The 24,681-nt window shown below is 38.7% G+C and overlaps 1 protein-coding gene across 2 annotated transcripts; it reads right to left on the bottom strand.

Moving 5' to 3' along the window:
* Nucleotides 1-591: 591 nt before the first annotated feature.
* mbnl3 (muscleblind-like splicing regulator 3) lies at nucleotides 592-23,336 on the bottom strand. Of its 2 annotated transcripts, none has more exons than XM_079249511.1 (8): nucleotides 23,146-23,336; nucleotides 16,176-17,155; nucleotides 7,634-7,798; nucleotides 7,013-7,213; nucleotides 6,680-6,919; nucleotides 5,800-5,953; nucleotides 1,208-1,302; nucleotides 592-729 (listed from the first exon to the last, which is right to left on the bottom strand). In XM_079249511.1, exons 2-8 carry the CDS (start codon nucleotides 16,347-16,349, stop codon nucleotides 727-729), a joined length of 1,032 nt encoding a protein of 343 aa, XP_079105637.1. In that variant the 5' UTR covers nucleotides 16,350-17,155; nucleotides 23,146-23,336; the 3' UTR covers nucleotides 592-726. The 2 variants fall into 2 exon arrangements, with proteins under 2 accessions (XP_079105637.1, XP_079105636.1); XM_079249510.1 differs by having other exon boundaries at nucleotides 655-726.
* Between the last annotated feature and the right edge of the window lie 1,345 nt (nucleotides 23,337-24,681).

Raw genomic sequence — 24,681 nt, forward strand, 5'->3', positions numbered from 1 at the left:
GCAGCTGCGCAGAAAAAAAATCAAAGGCACAAACAAATGAATAACTAGTCGTTACTGACATTTCATCAGACAAAATGAGACCATGAGAACAAACCAAATGGTATACTGTACATGGTACAACACAATGTTACATTTGCAGTCATCTTAAAACCATAAATGACATTTTATGAAACACTTTCACTTTGACAACATGTCATGTAGCATAAAAGCAACAGGTCTTTTTGCTGCTTAAATTCTCTGAACATTTCTGACTTTGAAACAGTCAAATGAATTGGGCTGCCTCATGTAATGGCTGCAACCCATAAAGGGTACTTTATCTAGAATGTGTGTCAGCATGCATCTCTGCTGCATGTTTAAGGTGTGGGCATGTATGGCTGTCAGAACAAGGGAGCTGTATTGCTCATCAAGTCAGTATGCATTAGGATGGCTGCTGTAAAGCAACAGTGCAACGCCCATGCTTGTAATGCATGAACCATTGCCGCTTTCTTACTTTCTTAATTGTTTAACAAGTTTCACATTGCCAGTCAGTCAGTGTGCACTGTAGGCGAGGCACATATTTGCTGCAGTGCTGCAGGTTTTAGGAACTTTAACTGGGGTTTCTGGAAAGGCTTACTGAATTTAGTGCCACCGGAGCTGCCACCAGCAGTTTGGGAACAGGACAGAAATGGGTTTCCACGGGGACGCACTGGAGCTCCACAGGATCAGAAGTTAGAAGCTCTGAGGGGTCTACTGAAACACACAGAGAGGGACAAAGGTGGGGTAGTCAATCTTTAGGATAATATAAATTTCTAAATTATGCACGGATGTGTTTGTGTGTACAGAGACAGATAGAGAGTCCGTCAAATAAAGACAGTGACCATAACTGTACCCGCTCCTTGACAAATTCCATCACCCAAAACAAAACATCATAGATTTTCCTTTTTAAGCTGAAAGTTAAAGTCGTATAACATGACTTCATTCTAAATTGTGCGCTTACACAGAGTAACAGTCAGGACAGAGACAGACATAAAATTCAACTAGAAAACAGTAGAACAAAGCTTTATATTTAAAGATTTTTCTTTAAAAAAAACAAAAACGTTTTTGCATGAGAAGTGAAGACAGATGAAATGTGGACATTATACATTGAAAGCAGGTGGCTCTTGAACTTAACTAAATAAAACAGTGAACAAGTCATAAAACAAAAGAGAACTGAAATGAAAGAGCAAACCTGATTCGAGGCGGCAGATTCAGCGAAAGGAACATTGGTGACTGGGGTCGAGGCCGACGAAACAGTGGAGGTGGTGGCACCGTGCATCATGGGAACTTTAATTCAGGCAAGTTGGACGGAAGACAAGACGAGGATGTGGGTGGGGAGGAGGAGGGGGGACAGGAATGATATGGTTACCATGGCAAAATGTATAGAATTAAAAGTCATGGCACAAGTCAAGTGATATTGCCAGGATGAATTTGAACACATATCAGGACACATGCAAACAAATTAAGAGAAAAGAAAATTGCATAATTAATCAGTAACTAGTTACGAAATTAAAAGAAAGGCATTGTTTGACCACCAAATGGTAGTTAAACAAACAAGGCAATACACAGTCATACAATCTAATCAGACTGGAACATCTGATAATTGTATTCAATGAACAGTGCATGTGTATGGAAGGAGCAAATGATGATTTACACACACACACACACAATCATGTGACTGAAGTACTAAACAGCTTTCCGTCACACTACCACAGGCTGTTGTTGAGTCATAGGCAAGATATAGTTAAGTAAATCTTGTTGTGGCATTTTAAGATTTAACTCAAACATGCTTCCACCTGCTTGTGGGGCAACCGGATACTCAAGACATCTGAAAAAATTATTACAGAATTGTTCCCCACTTCAAACTATGCACAAAACACACACAGCTGATACAAAACCTGCATTAAATGTCTGAAAAGTACACTTAGTAGGAATGCGTCAGGTGATTTAGGTTTGACCACGGCAAATGAGGGAATAAGTACTTCCGGATCCATAATTTATTCTATCTGGACTTTTGCTGTTACATTTTTTTTTCTATAATTCTTTATGTTCGAAATCTCTTGTAATCACTCCCATGTTATTGAAGTACGAAGGTATGATGAGAAACAATTGATTATGTTATGAAATACCGCTTTAAACTGTGACCAGCTAAATCATAAACTGAATTGACCATTTCTATTGATTGATTGACTGGTGGCCATCATCAAGGTCTACATTTCCCGTTTAAGATACTCTCTTCCCCGTTCAGTGGCACAAAGGACGTTGAGACCTTATTTCACTGTGATTTAAAAAACTCTGAGATACAAAAAAACATTTTGTTTATTTATACAGCATACTTTTACAAGAATCTCAACAGAGATAGTAAATGTTGTTTAGATGGAGAACACACATACAGAAATACATGTCAATTGTACATCTTTTAAAAACGTGTTACTTAAAAGTTCATAGCTTAGGTCAGCATCAATTCAACTTAATGTGTCATTCTGCCGCTGAGCTTCTAATCATAGTACAAAACCCAACGCAGGATGTTCTGAAAGAACACCATGGTTCAAAATGTTCAGGTTTACACATGACCTGGCAACAGAAACATCCAGTATCAGGTTTACAAGTGTTGACATCATGCATCTAAAAAGACCTCTGTAGAGTTCTGCACTACACCAACACTACATTTAGATCAGGTCAGACCTGTTTAGCTTCTTTCCTGGAAAATTTAAGAGTCTGTAGGGATTTCCCCGACCAGACCACTGCGTCAGGGCACTGACAAGAAAACGGCTAAAGTTTTGCCTTTAGCTGCTTTCCGAGCAGCCCTCTGCTGACAGAAAAGAGATGGAAAGAAGCGTTGACTGCTGGGGCCTCACTTCTCAAAACACATGCACAACACATACAAACATGTACAAACTGCAGGTGTGCTCACACAGAGCTGAATGATCTACTAAACCGTTTGCTCAAGCATGGCTTAAATTACATGAAATGAAATTTCATGAAATCATGTTACATGAAATCATCTGTAACACTTGATTTGGGGTTCAGTTGTAGATTTATTAATTAAATTGTGCTAACTCATAGCTAGTAGTTAGTCAATAGTAAGCCAGTAATCTTGACACAACTTTAACCCTTTCATGCATAGTGGCCATGGAGTGGACACCTATTTATGAGTTTTTTCTTGCATATTCAGGAATGAGGATGGTATTTTTGTAAATAAACCAATTTAGTGGATGTTAGTGAGTCATCCAATACATTTTCACTCACTGGACATAAATAAATATATGATATAACAGAACATAATGTAATTACGTAAGTTTGCCTTTGCGATAAATGGAAAAAGAAAATGAAACAGCTACATTTTATAGAAGATTTAAATAATATAATTATGATTATATATTATTTTATAAATATTTTTTTAGATTACAATTAAATAAATCATAAATAAGGATTAATTCTAAATATCACTAAGAAACAAAGAAGTATCCTTGTATATGTTTATAGGGATAAAATATTGTATTTTAAAAAATGTTGTATTGCTTTTTTTTTGTTTTGTTTTGTTTTGTTTTTATTAATTCATGCATGAAAGGGTTCAAATAAATGATTGTGGGTGTGACTGTTCATGGCTCCTGTTTAAAAAACAGATCACTCATCACCAGAGAAGCAAGGAAAATCATATTATTTAATCATCATATACAGTAAAGATGTAGATACAGATACAGAAGATAATCTTATGCCCTATGTGAAAACAGTCATGCAAAAACAAATAAATTACAATGATCAGAAAAGAAGAACAGCAAGAGCAAAACAAAACAGAAAAAAAGTTAAAGAGGCAAAGAAGAAGGTTTAACTGGCAACAGCCGGTCAAGGTAAGCTTGCAGATCCAAGTTAGTGCAGGCAATACAAGCAACGCAGTGGCCAACACAGTCACAGCATACATTTACTAGTAAAGAAAGGCACAAGTTAATGGTGTGTTAGCAGAAGAAAAAAGAAAAAAGAAAGCATAAAGCAGGTGCAGAAATGACATCACAAAGCTGTCATTACCTCCGCCAAGGAGGTTATGTTTATCTGTTTGTTTATGTTCAAGATAACTCAAAAAGTTAAGGACTGATTTTCATGACATTTTCAGGAGTTTTTGGAAATGTGAAAAGGAAGAACTGATTTAATTTTGGTGATGATCTGGATCACTGTTTGGATCCAGGAACTTTTTAAAGGCCTTGGCAGAGATTTCCACTAGTTGACAATATGAAGGTGTTTTAGTTAGCATACTCATATCCAACAAAGAAGACGTAAACTGCTTTGGAAATGTGTGGAAAAATATATAATGGGGTTAGGGTTACACGACAGACTAATTTGGTGACAAATTTCTGACATATTACTTCATATTTTACACTCTTCAGGCCTTACATTAAAATCAATGTTTCTCTACTTTACCCAGCTCAGGGAAACATTTTTTATTTTGGTGATTTGTTGTCTGCAAAATTAAACTATCATAAATTTTAATAATATTTTATATAATTTTACATAAATCTTAAATGTGGTTTGTTTCCCTATCAATAAAGAGAGTTTAAAAACAGGGTGTGTTCACTTTTAACAAGATTATTTATTTAAGAAAGACATTAAAGAGGTAAATGTGAGATTTGTTGTTTTAATTTATGAACGCTACCAGTTAATGAAGTCATAAAATACCTGTTTACATGTGTGTTTTCATCATAACTTTGTGAACAGCTAGTGTGTTCAACGCTAACTGGCTTGTATGGCTCAGACTTATTGGGTTTAATGGGTCTCTTTGCTCAGATCTGAACCTGTGATGTGAAAGCAGTGCAGCTTAACACGGCTTCTACCATCATCATATTCCAGCCGATTAATGTCCTGCTCCGTTCAAACTGTCAATCATTTTTGGAGATTTGCTGGCGTCTTTTTTTTAAAATGTGGTTTCTCTGCACCTCCTCTCTGTCAATGTGTCTCATGGGCCAGTGGTCAGGAAAAAAAAAGTTTTGTGCTTACTGGATGGAAGTATTACTGAGGCACAGGGACCACTGTGAGAGGGGCTGCATTTAAACACTTGAGTTGATTGGGCCAGTGTTAGTTGGGCTGCTGATCCACTGGTTTTTATGAACCAGTCAGACTAACCAATAAATAAATTGTCAGCCCAAAAACCACGTTGACCCACCAGAAAAATGCTCAGTATGCCAGATGGCCAGTGCATGCCTGAGTACAACAGAGCTCCCACATTTGGGAATTTTTATGTCTTTTGTTTATTTAACATTTCATCGAAACTTGCCCAAATCCAAAACAACTTTCATCTCATGTTAAGCTATAATTAGTCCAATTAAAGCAACAGAAGGTACAGCAGAAGGAAGATCAGTGTGACATAGAGCTATGGGCCCGTTAACATGACCCCTAACCACACCCACCCTCATTGTTCCCATTGTAGTGAATCTAGAGATCGGTAAAATGCTAAACCCAATTTCTCAGTTAGTGTTAATAAAGTAATTATTATTATTATTTTGATTATCCATTCATTCATTGTCCATACCTCTTAGTCCAAGAGGTATAGTCTTAGTCATTATTATTATTATCATTATCATTATTATTGTTATTATTATTATTATTATTATTATGTAGTTGTAGTAGTAGTAGTAGTAGTAGTAGTAGTAGTAGTAGACAGAAAATGTAAGCTTCCACAAACAGATGCAGCAGGGATCACGTTTTAAATCAGGCTTTAAGTGCCGATGTTTCCACGATTGCACCAACAAACCTGAGGGATAATCACAAGCATTACTGTATTCAGAGACTCACCGGTAGGGATAAAGGCTGGTTGCTGGAGCTGCATGTTCGCCAGGGCTTGCTGGTAGTGGAACATGCTTGGGTTGAAGACTGTGGCAGCTGCTCCATTGCTTTTCTCAATAATCGGCCTCTTTGGTAATTGGTGCACGGCCCCTGGAGGTAGAGCCTGGCCATGAAGCGAAACAAGGAAAGGAAAAAAGAAGCAATCAGGGCAAAAATAAGGTTGTCTCTGCAAGTGATCTTTAGTTTTGAGCACCACTGATGTGGATGTTGTTTCATTGTTGTTGTTGTTGTTTACATCCACAAGAGGGCCCTGCAAGATCAGATGTTAGCTGAGGTAATGAAGGACAGCCCAAAGGTCAGGCCAAGAGCAAAATAGGATTGTTCTGATTTTCTCTCCAATGGTGAAAAATGAGTAGAAGATAACAAGCAAAATGCACATTAAAAATCAGGGTATAATATTATCTGCATAGCACACACACACACACACACAATAATAAACATCAAAAGGTAAACGGCAGGTACTTTTGCACTCTTTTAGTATTATTGTGATACACTGTGTTTTTAACACTGCTAACTTGATTATGTTACAGCTGATTACATCTAAAGTAAGCCTTGTGGCTTGCTTCACTGCAGGGTGACAGAGATTAAATAAAAACACAATCATTAAACTGTAATCAAAGTTAAATATGGATTAGAAATCTTTTTATTCTGTTCCTTGATTCTGTCTTAGATTCAATATCGGATCAATATGCAAGTACAAACAGTAAATGTTTGTACTTGCATATCGCAGAATCACCTGACATAGTTTACCGTATGACCGAACTTTAGTTCTGGTTGAAGGACAGAGAGCTCTCAGATTATCTCTATCACAGTGTTGAGAATGACTCACCAAGGGTGCAGATGCTGTGTTTGGACTGGCTTGGTGTTGTGAAGCCTTGATCCGGGCCTGCAGGTGAGCCGGTGGGTGGAAGTACTTGCACTTGTCTCGACTGCAGCGACCTTTAATGTAGTCCATGCAAACAATAACAGAGTTCTCGCTGCAGTCCACCATTCCAGCCTCCAGGGGATGGGCGTAGCGACAGTCGCTCTCACCCCGCGTGCAGTTACCACGTTGGAACTCTCGACAAACCTGGTGAGGCCACGGGGAGTACTAATCAACATTTACCTCTTATCATACTTTCACTAAATATAGAAACGCAGCAACTGCACACAGGCAGCATACCTCCAGCTTGTCTGCGCGTGTGTGTTTTTGAGCAGTGGTGCCATTTCCCATTGTTGCCAGGCCGGTGGGACTTCCAGGGACAAGCAGAGGAGTGCTGGGCAGCAGTTCAGGCATCAAGCCCATAGCTGGGCCCATGTGGCTCAGATACGGACTAAATGCCATGCTGGGATTCGTTGCCAGCGAGGGCGTCACTGGAAACGTCTGAGAGAAAAAGACACCACAGAAACGAGGAGAGACGATCTAGTGGCAACATAAACATGTTGCAGTTTCTTTCAGCAAAAAAGTAAATGCAGTTATGGACAGCTATGCTCCTCATTTAGGCATTAAAAGAAGACTTCAGTTTGGTTAATAGATTTTTCATATCAAGCGTTGTTTAGTGTAGCTCTACTTTATTCCCTTTTTTATAATAACTGAAGGACAAATGTTGGGGGGAAATCAGGCTCAACATTTAATAGAGGAAGATATCCATCTTTCTTTTCTTTCATTAAAAAAACTGCTTCTTTGTTTCTGATTTGTAACATCATTCGCGATGCATGGTGCACACAGCACATGTTTTCTAAAATAGTTAAATAACATTTGTTCAAAGCGTGAGAAGCCTTAGTTTTAGTGTGGACAGCTCACAATGGGTTGCAGTTGTGCTCCAGGCAGCATGAACTGCATCTGCTGGGCCAACATGGCCGCCGCAGCCTTCTGCTGGATCAGGTTGTTTCTCCCGTTAATCTCCAGCTGAGTTTTCAGATGCGGCGGGGGATGCAGGTATTTACAGTTCTCTCGTGTGCAGCGCCCCTGAAAGCGACAGGAAAAAGAAGAAATGTGAGAGCAGACACTCACCGGAAGACAAACACATTGTGCCTGAGAAAGTGGCTTAAGGGAGATAACCACAGGACTCTACAGAAATACAGATAAAATGTTCCCCTTATTGCAGCAAGCAACAAAAATTTAGCTGAGAAGTCATATAATAATGTTGTAATTAGCATTTTAACAATATTTTAAAAACTATATGTTATGTACTTATATGGTACATATACATGCTACTCTGAAAATAATTACTTTTGTTATATTAAAAAAATCCAACAAAATATTGTATTTTAAAACGTAAATTAATCATTTTGAAGAAATGTGAAGTGACAGTAGAATATTAGACCCAGCTTTGGTTTTTTCCATTGTGGATCAGAAAAGAAAATCAACAGTTGTGACAAGAGATAAGGCTGGAGAATAAAAGCAGGTGCCCAGCTGTCAGACTCATGTGTGACATGTTAAATATTCCCACCGAGAAGATAAAATGAGAAAAGAATATAAAAAAAAAGAAAAAATCATCTTTGAAAGTGTGTGACTGACTGCAGCAAAGGTATTATTGACATGTTATTCTCAAAGTGCGACACATTTAAAAACATTTTCAACAATGCGTTCATATCATTAGTAACTGCGTTTTTTTCTCTCAAATAAATACATTTAAATGTACTCAAAGACATTTTATATACAAAGAGGTATTTTTAGGGATTTTATAAGAATCTTTTTATGATTCATCCAAAAATAAAAACTACTGCAGCCCTCTGATCCTTTCATGGGTTACTAAAGTAGCCCACAGGGGACAAACAACACACATTCACCATCACAGTAGTTTGGTGATTGTGTGTGGGGATCTTCAAAAATAACCCTAAAAAGTGGCTGCTCTTCAAGAAATTGCAAAAGGTTTACGGTGGTTCATTGAAACAAACCAAAAACAAAATCATGTTCCTCAATTTGTGCATGGCACAAGAATTTTATGGAGATAGGGACGGTGTTGCATGAAGGGAGATGTGGACAACCAAGAACGTCAAAGGAAAAGAGATGCAAAGGTGTATAAAAATATCTGCTCCACCTTTTGTAATAATTTATTATGAATTATTTATTCATTTGCTTTTTAATAAATTTGTTAAAAATAAATAGACTTTTTGAATTATATGTATTCGCAATCAGTTCGGAAAGAACATGTACTTCTCTTTTAAGAAATAAAAGGCACTGTTTAAGCAGAGGGTGGGTTTGGTGACACATTTAAATACCACGTGTACTTAAAATCCTGTAGGAAATGTCAAAATCAATAACCAAATAAACAAGAGCATTATTAATACTGTTCAAAAACAAATTGGGGATGGGACACGTTGGCTGAGCACAGTATCCTGCTGCGTCATTCATTTATAGAGATTCATTCAGATGAACGTTGACAGCAGACAGTTAAATCTTGTGTATATTTGAGTTAAGAATTTGGTTTTTATAATAGATCTAAAATAAAACTACAATAAAAAGCAGAAAAACACTGGTAGTTCATTAGGTTTGGAATTAATTAAGCAGCTTATAAAGCCTGTTGAATAACACACATCACTGACAACAACTGCATATTAAATCATCAAATCAAATCAAACTTTATTTGTATAGCAAAACATATCAAAATGCTTAACAACAGAAAAATAAAAAGTTTCACACTTAAAAACACACACACACACTACCCCCCCCCCCCCCCCCCCCCCCACACACACACACACACACAACCCAACCCTTCCCCTGACCATTAATGCCAAAATAAAAACTAATAACTTCATTTATTGTCCTGTGATCATGTTATTAACTCCAGTAATACCCAAAGATATCAGCAGTGGTTCTATATTTTCTGAAATTTTAAAATTAGTGATTAAATAAAAATGTCAAAACATTGTCATTATTTTTTTAAAAACTCTTTTAAAAAAAGATAATTTAACATAACTTATATTTAGCTCTATCATGTTTTTCTTAACTTTAACATAATCTGTGGTTGCAGGCTGACACTGAAATAATTAGGAGCCTAAAAGGGTTTAAAAGGAAATCACCAAAGAAGATCTCAGTTTTTTGGGTTTTTTTTTAAACCACTTATATAAAAGATTTATTAAATCCGTTGCCTGTGGAAATGTACAATTCCAACAAGCTAAAACAGATTACTAACTCAGACCTCTTGGATAAGGGTCTTGCAGATTTTACATATTACCCCTCTGCAAAAAACCTGACTCAAATGAATGGGTCCAGAGCTGGTTGAGAGCTTGACAACAAGCTGCTGGAAAACAATTTAATCTAAATAAGCTGTGTTGCAACGGAGAAACATCTAAAATCTGCAGGACCCTTGCCCTAGAGGTCTGGAGTTGCTGAGCCCTGAGCTGGAAAGTCTACATTTGGAAATGACCACCTTTGTTCTTCAACACAGCCTGAACTCTCGAAGACAAGCTTTCTTGTCATCTGTCTAAGTAGTCTCCAGAAATAAATCTCTTATTTTTAAGAACATTTCAAAGCTCTTCTTAGGATGTTGGCAGCTATTTGTTCAGTTTCCTGTCAAACAGATCCCACGCTGCTTTAATAATGTTGAGGTCTGTGCCATGTGGAGGATTTATCACTGCATATGACCTGTTGCCACCGATTTTCAGTCCAGTTCTTGTGTAATTTTGCTCATTTCAGCATTTTATTCCTCTTTCTCTCCCTGAAGAATTGCTACTTCACTGCCACCTTCCCATTGTAATTTTCTCTCTCATTTCTGAACGGAAGGACAAACTGTCTCAGGTCTTTGCTAAATTATTTTTGCTCTTTTATGACATTTTCAGATACTGTTTGTTTGTTTGAGATCGTTGTTTTTAAAGGTCTGAAACTCCTTCTGTTGTCTTCCACTTCTCCATTCTCCTTATTCTTTTGAGGAAAAGCTTCACACCATGCTGAGGCAGTCAAATTTGCAAGATTATTGAATTTCATCATTCGGGTTCAAAATTATTTTGTCTGTCAAACTATGCTATCTTTCCAATGTTTCATAGATGGGAACACATTATATGTCTTTTTGACAGGAAGCTACTATGTCCTTAAAGATTCCGAAACGGGTCCTCTGTTATTTTGTTGTGCATACATGCAACACTGCTTTATCTATTTGGTTATTTGCTTGAATAATTCATAGGCAAGTGAATTATTTTAAAAAATGAGCCTACACAGGAATTGACGAAGACCACTTTGCAAGAATGTCCGACTCCTTGAGAGCAAAACATAAGGACTTGAAGAGGTGGCTCAAGATTTTTACACAGTGCTCGGCATGTAAACCGTGGTAGATTTTATGCTGAGTAGACTGAATATTTACATATTGAATGAATTACAGAAAAAGACTTGATGTTCCCTGCAATTGGTGAAAAAATATGTGCATATATTGGTATTAAAACCAGTCCCTTTGACACAATGATTACATCCAAATATTAAATGTTGACTAAATGCTTTATCAAGCTTGGCTAAACTTAAAGCAAGAGCAGCAATTCTAGCTGTGGAGCAGCTAGAGGTAAACGACTAATAAACCCGTCATTTCAAGTCGAAAGTTTTGTGTTTTGACTTTATACTACCACAAAGCATTTTGATGAGAAGAAATTGATTATGTTCTTTGATACTTCTCAGTTTTGGTCTACTGACAAACTATAAGTAAAATAATTCAACCACTTGTCCAAAAGCTGTTCATCTTGCCCCAGTGTTGTAAAAAGAGGTGTCCTTCCTTTCTTTCTAACTGCTACAGAAAACACTGCAACAAACTGCACTTTCATTAAACCCCTGGGCTGACAGCAGCTGTCTGCTCCTGCAGATGAGCTGTTAACCTGCTTAACTACCCCCACACAGTGACAGACACACACCCTGTCATCAAACCACACCCACATCAAACAGCTAGCATTAGCTGACCCTCAGCATTCCTCATACAGTCACTGGCAGGGAACTAAAGCCAAGGAAAATAAAAAATTCTGATGACAAAGTGAGGACATGTTGAGTCTGACAGCGACAGATTATGTGTTGAGAAAAAGACATTAAAAAGAGTTCAGCAGTTGAAGCAGTAGAAGTTTGACAAGAGGACGCACAGCAGTGTCTCTTTTGCTAGCATCCATTCACACAACCTCTTACAGTGTGCTAAAAGTGAACAGAAGAGCAGGCAGTTACCTGAGAAATGATCAGGAGGGTACAAAGGCAATCACAAACACCCTCATCTACACTGGAGATGTGAGCAAGCTTTGCGTCAGCAGGCTGTGTGTTTAGGGATGAGTTTGTAATGAGTAAGTCCCATGAGCTGAGGACTCCTGCTCCCACTCAGAGGGACAGAAAAGCACCTATTAACGAGTCTAGTTTATGTATTGTGAGCCTTTAAAGATACATTAATAAAATTAAAAATTTACTTAATCTTTCCTTCAATAGCCTGACCATGGATACATATAAGAAACCTTACTAAAGGTTGCAAAATGTTGGGTAGAAAATGAGGACAATGAAAAGCAGTGCTGAGGTGAAGTCAGGAATCTCCTTTTAGTAGCCATAGCAACACACTACGAAACAGAAAAAGTCCCTGATCACACATAAAGCCGAACTGGGACATCTGTACAGATCTGCAGAGTTGTATTAAATCCCACATTTAATATCAGACAAACAAAATATTCTAATTCAGAGTTAGAACTCAGTTTTATCATATCATTAACGGTTCAATGTTTTTAGTTCATTGTAATAAACTGAAAAATGTGCTAAACCAGTAAGTACTCAACAAATGAATCATTCCTGATATCACAGAGCATCTGTGTATAATTTTATTATCTGGTGTGATCTTTCATATATCAGGCCCTTTTTCAGAACATTGATTTTTGTGTTCAGGAAAAAATAAAAACATCAAAATAACCTCTGAAACAGTGAAGAGACTGCTGTCCAGGATCTGTGTAAAAAACCGTAGAAAGCAGACATGTACATGACAACATGTATGACCTAAAAATATATGTTGTAGAAAGTAGCCAGCTAATAATTAGTTTTTCCACTAAGGGAGCAGATCTATAAAACTCATTGGATACTGCCGATGAGAGGAGCACTCTATTATCTAAACTACAACATAAATAATTCATTCAACAAACCAAAACAAGAAAAAGTCTCATTTATACAAAAAGCAAAAACAATTTTACAGATTAATAGTAAAATAAGGAGAGGACATCACAATGATGGCTCATGGAAAAAGCATAACACTGAAATCCTCATTAAACCCATTAAAGGCTAAATTACCCAGAGTATGTATACAAAATCATTTACAATGAAGGAACCGACAATGCAGATCATCCCTCGGCATGAATGTTTAAGAACCTAACTTCCAACATATTTAAGGGAATAAATATTCACAAAATGTACAGCCCCAAGACCTGACATTTTTTACAAAACTATAAGTCTTTGCAATGCATGTCTCCACTGTCCAAGTGGCTTTACAAACATATTTCAAGTCATTAGGACATGTAAGCATCTAGGTAACAGTGGAAATGTGGAAACAAGACATAACCCCTTAACCCCTTCCATGTTACATTACCTTCATTCATTTGGATGATTTAAGATTCATGCTTTATGAGTGAAGTTACACTGCTAACGTTGTCCACGTGGAAAACAAGAAGAAACCAGATGGAGCAAGCACCAAGGAGCTCTCTTACGTACAATTTGGTGATGAGAAAAATGTCTCAAATATTGGATCTGAATCAATAATGTGGCAATGGTATTTTATTACAACTTCCATAGGATCGGATAAAGATGAATTTTGGATTGCACATTTTGGCCTTTCTTAAATTATTTAATTTATGTACAATATAAACTTATCCATCCATCCATCCATCCATCCATTTTCTTAACTGCTTAGTCCAATTAAGGGTCGCGGGGCAGCTGGAGCCTATCCCAGCAATCAATATAAACTTATTACATCTGAATATCTGGACGAGGTATTTTGAATCTAATACTCTTCATGTCTTTTATGCCTAAAAGAAATTCTCTAATTCTCTCTTTTGTTGAATGAAGACCTCATCAGCACTAAAGAATAATCTGATCTGGTTGGACTGAGACAGAATTCTTCTTGTTGGGTGTTACAAGGTATGAAGTACAGAGTCCCTGCTGGGGGAGGTTACAATCATTTAAATAAAAAACGTGGATTAATCTATAATCAAAATTCAGTGATGTCATTCAAAGGTGACATTGCCACTGCATGTTTAAAAGCAAGAGGATGGGCAGATATTAAGTCCATGCTCATCATTTGAGGTGACAGCAGCACTTCAGTTAGCAGGGGTAAAAAGAAGCGGTGGGCTCCCCCAACTCCCCTGCAGCACACCCAAACTATGCAGACAGAGCTAATGGATGTGCAACACGGAATGACAGCAGTCAACATGGACCAGCCTGAGATGCTAGATATGGGAATGGCTGTTAGGAGGAAAGCCATTAGCAGATAAATCCATAAAATTAACAAAGGAGGGAGGGGTGGGCTGAGAGCAGGAAGAAGTGGTGCTTCTCTGTGCTTCTAGTCCTGTTGACCAAAAACAATGTCAGCTGAATGTATTATCCAATGACAATGAGGCTATGGTGGAGTTGAAAACAATTGTTTATGTTCCATGTTGACACTAGAGTCCTGCTGCATCACCCTGATGAAGAAAACTGCTCTGACCTTCAACTGATCCTAACCTCGCTTCTCTTTTAAACTAACAACAGGACCCTGGGGCTTCAAGCTGTCAAATGTGGCTTTTAATGGTTCCCCACTACCACTGGTAAAAAGCAGCTTCCCTCCTGCTTTCCTCAGTGTAACCTGTATGAATAAAGGCTGTTGCTCTGTGCTAAAAACAGCCATGTCACTCATAAAGATCAAACTATCCAATGGGTATGCACTCCTGTGCTGTTGCTAGGCCCGATCCCGCTGTCTCTCCACACCATCTCCTCCCTGCTCTGTAGGATATAACGCAGATAAATGGCTGAATAATAAATTCTAACTCAATAAACAAGGAGATAGTAGCTGCACTCAGACAGAAAGCCCCTTGACTGGGTCTCACTTATTCATTGCAGCAAAGCTTTGGAACAAAAGATCTCACAAACACATATGCAGACACACTTCATTACAGCACCGGTCTGTTTTGATTTTAGTATAAGTAGCTATTGATAGCTGAAGTGCCTTAAAAAATATCACTTCTCAGACAATTTTTCGATGTGTGTGCAGTACTAGTGAGGTAGCTCATGGCGGAGAAGAGAGAGCAGATGAGTGATGTTGAGACTACAAGACCAGCGAGTCCACATCAGGAGCGGTGGAGGCATAAATGCTTTATGAGGAACTGACCGATAAATATCCTGATATCCAGCATACATGTGACACTGCATTATTTATAAAAGAATCACATCCCAGTTTGCCAGTTGTGAAATATGGTTCAGCAACATCATTACTTACGTTGAGGTGACAGAAAAACTCTAATCGCTGATCCACTTCCAAATTAATGGAGCAATATTAAACTGTAGTTAAAGTCAGCAACAAGGAGGTTTGGCTACAGAACATGCAACTGATGTTTGTTGTGTAACTGAGAAACACAGCTACAGAGTAGCTAAGCAAGCTCACTTTGGACAAGTTATTTTCACACTGCAAAAGTCTTGAGGCAAAAAGAACTTCACAGCTGCCATGAACTGATGTAACGTAAATACATTATTTTATATTTATCAGTATCAAAAACCATTCACTTTAAAGTGTGTGTCCTGGAATATTCAGAATAATGCTATTATATTATCTGACTTGTGGCTATATCACTAACTCTGGGTTTGGAGCTCAATGCTCACATGCCAAAATTACTTTTTCAGCTGATATTTAAAAAAATAAATAAATAAATTAATTAAAAAATATATATATTTTTTTTTCTCTTTTTTTTCTTATAAGAACAAGCTTGCTGATTATAATTCAATATTAGAGAATTATAATTACTTATAGCCTTACACATTTCCATCTCCAAAGCACAAAATCAGACAATATTAAAAATCTGATGACTGTTAAATAAGCAGATTGATGGACCAACTAGTATGGCTTGTAAGGGATCAGCAAGGTAATCAAGTGAAACCAACATTATCTGGAACTTCCCATAACACGTTATAAATGTCTTTCATCTTGTCAGACAGCATGCTTTCTGTTTTCCACAAAGGGAATTTCGTCAGCTTAATTTAGAACGATGGAAACCTTGAGAATGTTTGCATGTCAGTGTTTATAAGCAGGCACAGCCTTAACTATAAAATAACACAGCACCTTAAGGCAAAATTTGACCTGGCATGAGCCACAATGAGCATGTGAAAACAATCAAGCTGTATTACATCAGTGACTGATGTGTGTAATTTCTGCTGTGACTGTTACCTTGAGTGAATCAAAGCAGGCGATGACTCGACCGTTCTCCACATGGCAGCTCCGGGATGGATGTGCAAATTTACACTCGGCATCAGACCGTGAGCAGGTGCCTCTCTGAAACTCTCGACACACTTCCAAGGTCAGCCATTTGGTGTCTCGTCCCATGGTCATGCTGACAGCCATCTGAGACGCTCACAAGCACTGAGGAGCGCTGGGGCCAACTGAATGGAAAAAGGTCTGATCGGAGTAAGGATGACTAATGCTGATTCAAGAAAAAAAAAATCCCCAGAAAAACACAGAGAAAAATAGAAGTAAAAATATTTTTTCCTCAGTGCAAATAGTCCTCTTGCTTGGTATATTTTGGGGGTTGTTTGTTAGTTTTCCCTGGGAAAAGTGGCAGCTGAAGTTTCACTGGGTGAGATAGCAAAGGTTAAATGTGAGCAGAGGCCAGCTCTGTCTCAAACGAAGAAAGAACGAAAATGAAAAGACTCTGAGAGCATTACTATGGTCTGCTTTGATATGTCTGTGCATTTACGTGTATAAGCTGACACCCCCTTTAAGTCTGTGTTACATTCACGTCAACATGGTCAATGAAGGGGGAGTCACTGTAGTTTTACTGTAGTTGTATTTGGGCAGAAACAAAAGAGATAGAAAAAGAAAGCAGAACCTTACACCGTGATGTTCTTGTTATGATGAGACAAGGCTGCAGCTCAGCTCAGGGTATGTCAGGACTGCAGCTCAACAACGTGGGATGGCTGACTGTGGCTGTCGGGATAAAATATAGCCTCCATTCAAGGCCAAACGCACACAGAGTTCTGTCCTGCTGGACACCAGCAGCCTCGTTGGACGAAACCTTGCAGTAGGCACTTTGGAGTTCCACTTCCTCCTCTTACTTCGGTCTCTTTCTCATCCCCCTTCACTGTTCTTTATTCCTCTGTTGTCATCCTCCTCAATGACCTCACTGCTGCATGTCCTTGCTAGTTGCCTTGCTGTGGATCATAAAAACAGAAATGCATTAAGAAAACTGCAGCCTGTTGACTAGAAAATGTCACTGTAAAGCTAAAACCTCATGCAGAGCTTCTTGTACCGGAGGGCGATGGGAGTCATTCGGCAGGGGAGTGCAAGAAAAAGAGCCAAAGAGAAGAAGGAGAGGGCAAACAAATAGGAGAGCATAGCATACAGGAAGGAGGGAGGCAGCCAGCAATGAACAGGAAAGGGCAAGCTATGTCTTGATTAAGTGATACAGACGAGAGAGAGAGGGAGAGGATGGAGGGGGACTGCGGGCAGGACAGATACGTCACCTAAACTCTGCAGAGCAGAAAGTAATTGACCAACTTGAAATGATTTATGCTGCAATATACGGTGAAAAGTGTCCTTGAAGTGGCACAGGCTGGTACATGTGGTCTACACAGATGATTCCCAGACAGTTATTAATGCGGAAGGAAGAGGCAAGAAAAGGAGAGATGGGGACAGAAAGAGAAGGGGCAGTTCTTCACAACTGCAGCTGCTGTGCTCAATGTAAAGCAACAACCAATGAGACAGAGGTTTACAGGCAGGCAGGGCACAACGCAGACCAATGACAGAACATGTTCAACTGCAGCTCCTCCCTTCACAGATCTTGCCCTTGTTCCTTTTGCTTTTTTTTCCTCCACTGGTATGAATACAATCATGGCTGAGCCACATGTTAACATTAAAATTGTGTAACAGCTCTGAGCTGACTCCAAACAGCTTTTTGTCCTCTCACAGACAGCGAAGTTTAAGTTGTGTCTTCTGCAAGCACACTGCAGTATGATGCAAGGATGATGCATGCAGCCTGCTGCTCAGCTCACACTCAGGGAGCAGAGTGACGTGTCCAGACACTACGTGAATACAAATAATAATCAATGAGGTGACACACACAGACACAGACAAATAAAATTGCACGTCGGTTTAAGAATGTGTGAAAAATTTATACAGAACAAAGATGCATAAAATTATTTAATAGGCAACATGGAGGAGAGGAGCAGTGCAACAAAATAGGAGGAGAGGGCGTTGGAGCAGATATTATCAGTCCCTATGTCTGATGGTGGCAGACACAGACGGAGGAAGCAACGGGGGTTTGGGGGGGGGGGGGGGGGGGCTGTGGGGGAATGAGTGTGTGTGTATGTGTGTGTACATGAGTGAGTGTGTGCATGACGACATGCAGATACACAGTCCAGAAGGAGAACACTGCAGCAGAGAAGGAGGGATAAATGTGAGGTGGGAATCAAACCAATTCACCCACCTTCAAAAAGAGGAACAAACACACAATACAGTCAAATAAAACAAGCCAGGAATAAGGAATGAGGAGGTACAACAACTGCTTTGCTTGCTTAACTATCATGCTTGTCTATACTCCCTCCTCGTCCTCGCCTATCTACAGATCAATACAAACTTTTCTCATGGGGGACTAGACAAGCACTGCTCCTGCAGCTTTGCCTGCCCTGCATTCAGATCCACGTCAGTGTCAAGAGCCTTTGCTTACGCACAGCCTGACGATGCAATATGTAACCCACATCATCAAAATGCTCCCCAGCAACGTTCCTTGGTCTCGCTTTCCTTATTTTTGCCACACCAGATCCCAAATGGTTCACAGCTGCTATTATAACCGCTCTTGGAAAGATACAGCAATACTGGCTCTTCTCCAAAGCTATCCTAGTTTACACTGCAACCGGTACCTTTGAATATAAACAGGAATGACCTTTCACTTGCTGATAAAAGCAGCTATGACTGCCTGGTCTTACAGCAGCTTTTCCCAGAGTTTTACCCTCCCAAATATTTCACTAACTGTTTAACCAGGCATTTCCTTATTAGATTTGCCTTTGGCCTCTAAAGGAGCCTTTATGGATACTAGAAGACAATGGGGACAGATAAAAATAGTGAAACCATGCTATGGAATAATGTGAAAGTAGGTTAAATGTGACATGCCCGTTTGGGGGTTGTGTTTGCTACAACATGTTCATTAGCAGAGAACAAAGTCTGAAAGCTATAAGAAAATAATAAATCTTTTTCTATTAGTAACTCATAACTAAGTGTTTTCACTACATCACCAGGTGTAGAAATGCAAGAACTTTGTAAAGAGCAGAAGATAAGTTCACACTCACATTAAAGACAAATGGAAGTACTCGACTGTGTCGTGAAAGAGTCTGTAGCCATACTGGCAGTTTCAGCCTCCACAGGACTGCTTTGAGCTCAATGAAAACTTAAAAATGACAATAAAAATATTCATAAGACCATATTAAGCATATTATGGCATGTTAAAAATGTTAAATTTCTGTGTTAGCATTTGCTAAATAGCTGTTCATAACTTTTTCTGTTAACTTTGTGCGCACCAAAAAAAAAGTTTTTTTTTTCAATAATCATCAAGAAGTTCGTCAAAAATCATAATTTTTTTTTAAGAAAAACATTAATTAGATTCTAAATGTTCCAGTGATCCACTCAGTATGGACGACAGTACATTAACATTTGGTCCTCTGACATAAGTTTTGATTGAACCATCTGTACTGCACACAATGTTCACCATGGGACAGATCTGCACATTCATTAACCACCAGTAACCAAAGTAAATTACTTTGTTTTTAAAAATTTATCCCAAAATGCAGCTTGAGTGTCCCAGTTTTAGAGCTAAAACAAACAAAAAAACTAAACAAAGAAGTAGCTACATGAATAATCTGTATTTAGCATTTGTTTATTTTTTTTATAATCAAGTTAGCTACGGTGCACCCTTTTTCACCATTGTCCAAAACTGAATGATTCAAAGTTTGTTTTTCTTTTTTAACAAAGACAAACGTATTTACGAGAATATAAAAGTGAGTATAAGCTACTCTTCTGTGGCAGTAAATAAAGAAGAATTCGTCATTTAAACCTATATCTTGTTTTATTGTATTATCAATAAATAAATACATTTAACCGCATTGTGATGGACCAGCGACCTGTCCAGGGTGTACACCCGCCTCTCGCTCAATGATTGCTGGGATAGGCTCCAGCTTCCCCGCGACCCTTAATCGGACAAAGTGGATTGGAAAATGAATGAATGAATTTAACTGTCAATTTTTAAGATTTTAACATTTTTCAGTGTCAAATCAATTTTCAATCAGCTCTATCAGTCAGCAAAATAACTTCCACACATCCTGAAGCTTTTAAATGGAAACACCTACAGAGCTCATTGATTCCTTGCAATGCAGCTCAAACATGTTCATATATATGGAGTCGCCTGGTTAGAAGACTCACTGCGCTGCTGCTGCCTGTCCTCCAGGTGTCTGCAGAGAAGCCAGGGCTCAAGCAGCCAGTAGGTGGAGGTCAACATGTAGGTGAGACGTGGCTGGGGGAACCACAAGGAGGACAGACGAGGGCAGCTGCGGCTGAATAAAGCGCACTGCGTCCCTCATCAAACACAGTGCACCAAAGGGCTTCCGACAGCGTAACCTTCAGCTGGGCTCTGACGTCTGCATTATAGCTCGTGTATAGGCTGAGTCCCACCTCAACACACAGCCCTGCACATTGTCGCCTCACTCTGAAGGGAGCCTAACTGTAGTAAAGCTGTCAGCCATGAATTAAGCAAAGGGCAAAGAGAATTAGAACTCAATTCTTATCTTTTGCATAAACACAGGCATTTTTAAGTGCCCTGCTTGTCTGTTAAATTAAGTAGAAAATTGTAGTTATAAGTGTTAGTACACCATGTTGACCTAAAATTTCATAAGGCTTATAAAACTAGAGAGGAATACATTTTTACCACTGCTGTTGGATATTATACAGAGGAAGGTTAACGCTGTAACTAGTTTACAGTTACAGAGAGATGCTGGTCTAAAAAAGCTACAACATTAATATGTGTCTGCAGATGAAAAATTGTTACAATATTGTGAACAGTTTTGAGTAAAACCGTACAATAAACGTAGTGTGTGAAAGTCCTGAACAGAATAAGATCAAGTTGACTAACTGAAAGGAAGACATACTTCATGTTGAGATTTAAGTTGTATTAAATTTTTGTCCTCAGTCTAGACAACTGAGTAAACATTAAAATGTGTCTTAGGCTTATAAAGCAGGTATAAAGTGTAAATAAGGGATCATACCAAGGTCATTCTGTCACAAACAGAGGAAATGTGCGGCTTTTTCTGTATTCACAAGAAAACACACACAGACACAGATCTGTGTCAGTTTTGGTTTCCCATGAGAATCTGAGTGTCCAGTGGGAGGTTTTTGTTAAGTCTGAAGTTACCGCATGCCCAAAAGCTTGGTAAATTCCTTTTTCTCCCACTTTTTTTAAAGAGGGATAGGTGGTTGTGTAACAAATACTAAAGTTGTGAAAACGTAACCGTTTATCTACATCTAAACGATCTGTTTCAGTTCACTAACCACACAACTCTTTGAAGAGCAAGGATGAGTGCAAAACAGGACAACATTAATGACCAGGTGATTGATTTAATAGCATAAGGTGAACAATCTATAAATCACAATGAGTGCAAGCCAGTAGCCTGGAGGGAGGGAGCAAAGTAATTAGGTTAAGTATCAGTAATCCGTTCAGCTCATTAAAGCACCACAGCCACCGTTCAAGCAACCATACAACAAGATGATTTCATTATACAGTATAATACGGCCCGTAAAACAGGTAAAAGAAGTAAGATGCTTGTTTGCAGTAAAAAACTAAAAATTTGACTCTGAAAAAAAGAAGGAAAAATATAAGTTTTGACTGAACTGGAAGTTTCCACATCCCTGTTTTGAGATGATGAAAGTTAACTGTTTCAATATGAAAGTTAAAGACTCTCTCTCTCTCTCTCTCTCTCTCTCTCTCTCTCTCTCTCTCTCTCTATATATATATATATATATATATGTATATATATATATATATATATATATATATATATATATATATATATATATATATATATATATATATATATATCTGTCTATCTATTTATATCTATCTATCTATCTATCTATCTATCTATCTATATATATATATATATATATATATATATATATATATATATATATATATATCACAAGTTTTTCATTTATGTTAAGAGCTGTGTTTTCATTTGTTATTTCTGCTGTTGGTGAATGGTATTTGCATAGGATGCTGGGCAGTCTCTGGGTGAAAATAGAAATAAAAACAGGTTGTGGGGGAAATGTGGCTTTATCTCCTTGTGTGTGTGTGTGTGTGTGTGTGTGTGTGTGTGTGTGTGTGTGTGTGTGTGTGTGTGTGTGTGTGTGTGTGCCTGTCAGTTTGTCTGTTTATATTAGGTAAAGAAAAACTAGCCAAACTGGTACAGAGTCCACAGCCTGGAGGGAGCGTGAACTTGTCTTGACTGGCAAAATTCTGAGAGGAGCCAGGACTGCATACAGTATATGGCAAGTCATAACAGCACAGTTTGACATGGTGGCTTCATTGTCTGACCCCTTATGGGAGAAACAAGGACAAGACTTCATGTCTAATGCACTGACTGCATGCATGGAGCCTGTCAGCAAATGTCCTGCAGACATACAGCCAGGTAACCAAAGAGCAACCTGCCATTCTCCATTTAGCTGTAATGGACTAAAGGTCAATATCCTCCTTGAAGAAAATGCATCAGAAAACTCGAGCAACAGTCCAGCCAGAAAACAAACTCTAGCTTTGCAAATATGCGCGATAAAATCTCAAATACAATTTAAAACTAATGTAAGCTAAACAAAAACATGACAGATAGTCTCGGCATCATTTATATCTAGACAGGAGAGGGCATGTAAAGATGTCAAGCGTCCACAAGACACGATGAATAACTATGTTATTACTGTTTTACACAATAATAGTGCATTTACGCCCATGTTTACTAAGCCAGTTTCCACGTCCACGCAACAGGCGGGAGTAGAATTAAATAAGTGCCACTTGAATTACACGAAAAACTCACGAAGCCAACCTGTTCAAATGCGCCAGACTGCATGAACAGAAGTGCAAAGTCAACTGCACCAGACAAGCTTAGCTCACCTGTCCTCAGCGCCAAAACGGATTAAATGTCTTCCTCCAAATTAACGTCGACTGAAATGTATTGTTTGCTGGTTATTTTCCGCAAAGACGTCTCCTGAATTTGTAGGACGGCCAGCACTGCCTTGAAGTGAGAAAATAAAGGGGGGGGAAATGCGCTGACTATAAATAATAATGATGAAAAAAGCAGAAAAATCGCGGCGAGATGAAAAGGTGCTGCAGCCGAGGAGGGACGGACAGAGGCAGGGACTAACTGCGCGCGCGGCAGCCGAAATGTTCACAGCAACTCCGTTTGGTCCTCAGCAAAACAGACTGCAGCCAAAGCGATAACAGATTTAGAAAAAAAAAAGATGGAGGGAGGGCGATATGAAGAGGGAGGAGTTGGACAACACAGACGGAGCTGGGAAACAACAAATCAGTGAAACCAGTCACGACAAAAATACGGCAGGTAAGTATCATTAAGGTGAGTATTAGTTTTACAGTTTTGTCTTGATCATCACATTTAATGTCATTGTTTAAATATTTAATTCATTTTCCAATGCCAAGGACCTCAGTAGCTTGTGGACAAGGAGATACTGTCTCCTTCTTATGGTGGTATCTAGCCTGGTCATATTAGGCTGTGGGGTCAGGGTGGCATCCTGCTCCTCAACCAGGAGTTGTTAAAGGTCAGTGTGTTTATGTTGGACACTGCAACACATACGACCCACCCAGGCTGATCCGACATGTGTTCAGTAGGGTTGGAGGTTAGAACTCACAGCAGGTCATTCAGTCCTCTCAAATTCTGGAGGCCCCTTTGTAATGATCCTGGCTCTGTGGAAGAGAGCAACTTCATCCTGGAAGGGAATTAGATTCTGGAAATATGGGACAGCCATTTGCTCCAGTCTCATTTCATTATGTCAATTAGGTGCCAATCACAAGTGCCATTCATACATCTGTGACTGACAGTTAATTGCCAGCACATGAATCTCAGTGAAAACCAAGAGGAGAATATTAAAGGGTTGTTTGCTGTATGAAGGGGGATACTCACACGTTTAGCTGTGTGGTGCTCGTTTCACATTAAACACAGTCCTTAACACAATCCTCTTCTAAAGGTGACTAATCAGGCTTTCTAATAATGTCTTAACCACCATTTTATAGATAGATAGATAGATAGATAGATAGATAGATAGATAGATAGATAGATAGATAGATAGACAATTAAAAAAAATCTTGGTCATTTTATCTTTGAGTCCTTAAAGTTTAAGTGCAGTTGCCACAGTCACTCCCTTCATTAAATCGCCTGAGGATTAGACTGAAAAATAGCCAAAATCCTATCCAACCAAATTGAAGAATAAGCTGTGATGTCAACTATCTCCCCGGTGTGATGAGCTTGCTGCCTCTCCAGTGTGAGCGCTCACGAAGTTTGTTTCACGTAAAAATACTTTGGCGCCCCCTGCTGGTCATCTGAAGCTTTGCAAGTGTCGTTTGTGCTGCATATAATCAGACAAAACCATGTCAGACAAGTTAAAGATCATCTAGAATGGCAAGGACAAAACAGCA

Source organism: Telmatherina bonti (assembly GCF_933228915.1).
Source record: "Telmatherina bonti genome assembly, chromosome: 12".
In the NCBI taxonomy this organism is placed as follows: domain Eukaryota; kingdom Metazoa; phylum Chordata; class Actinopteri; order Atheriniformes; family Telmatherinidae; genus Telmatherina; species Telmatherina bonti.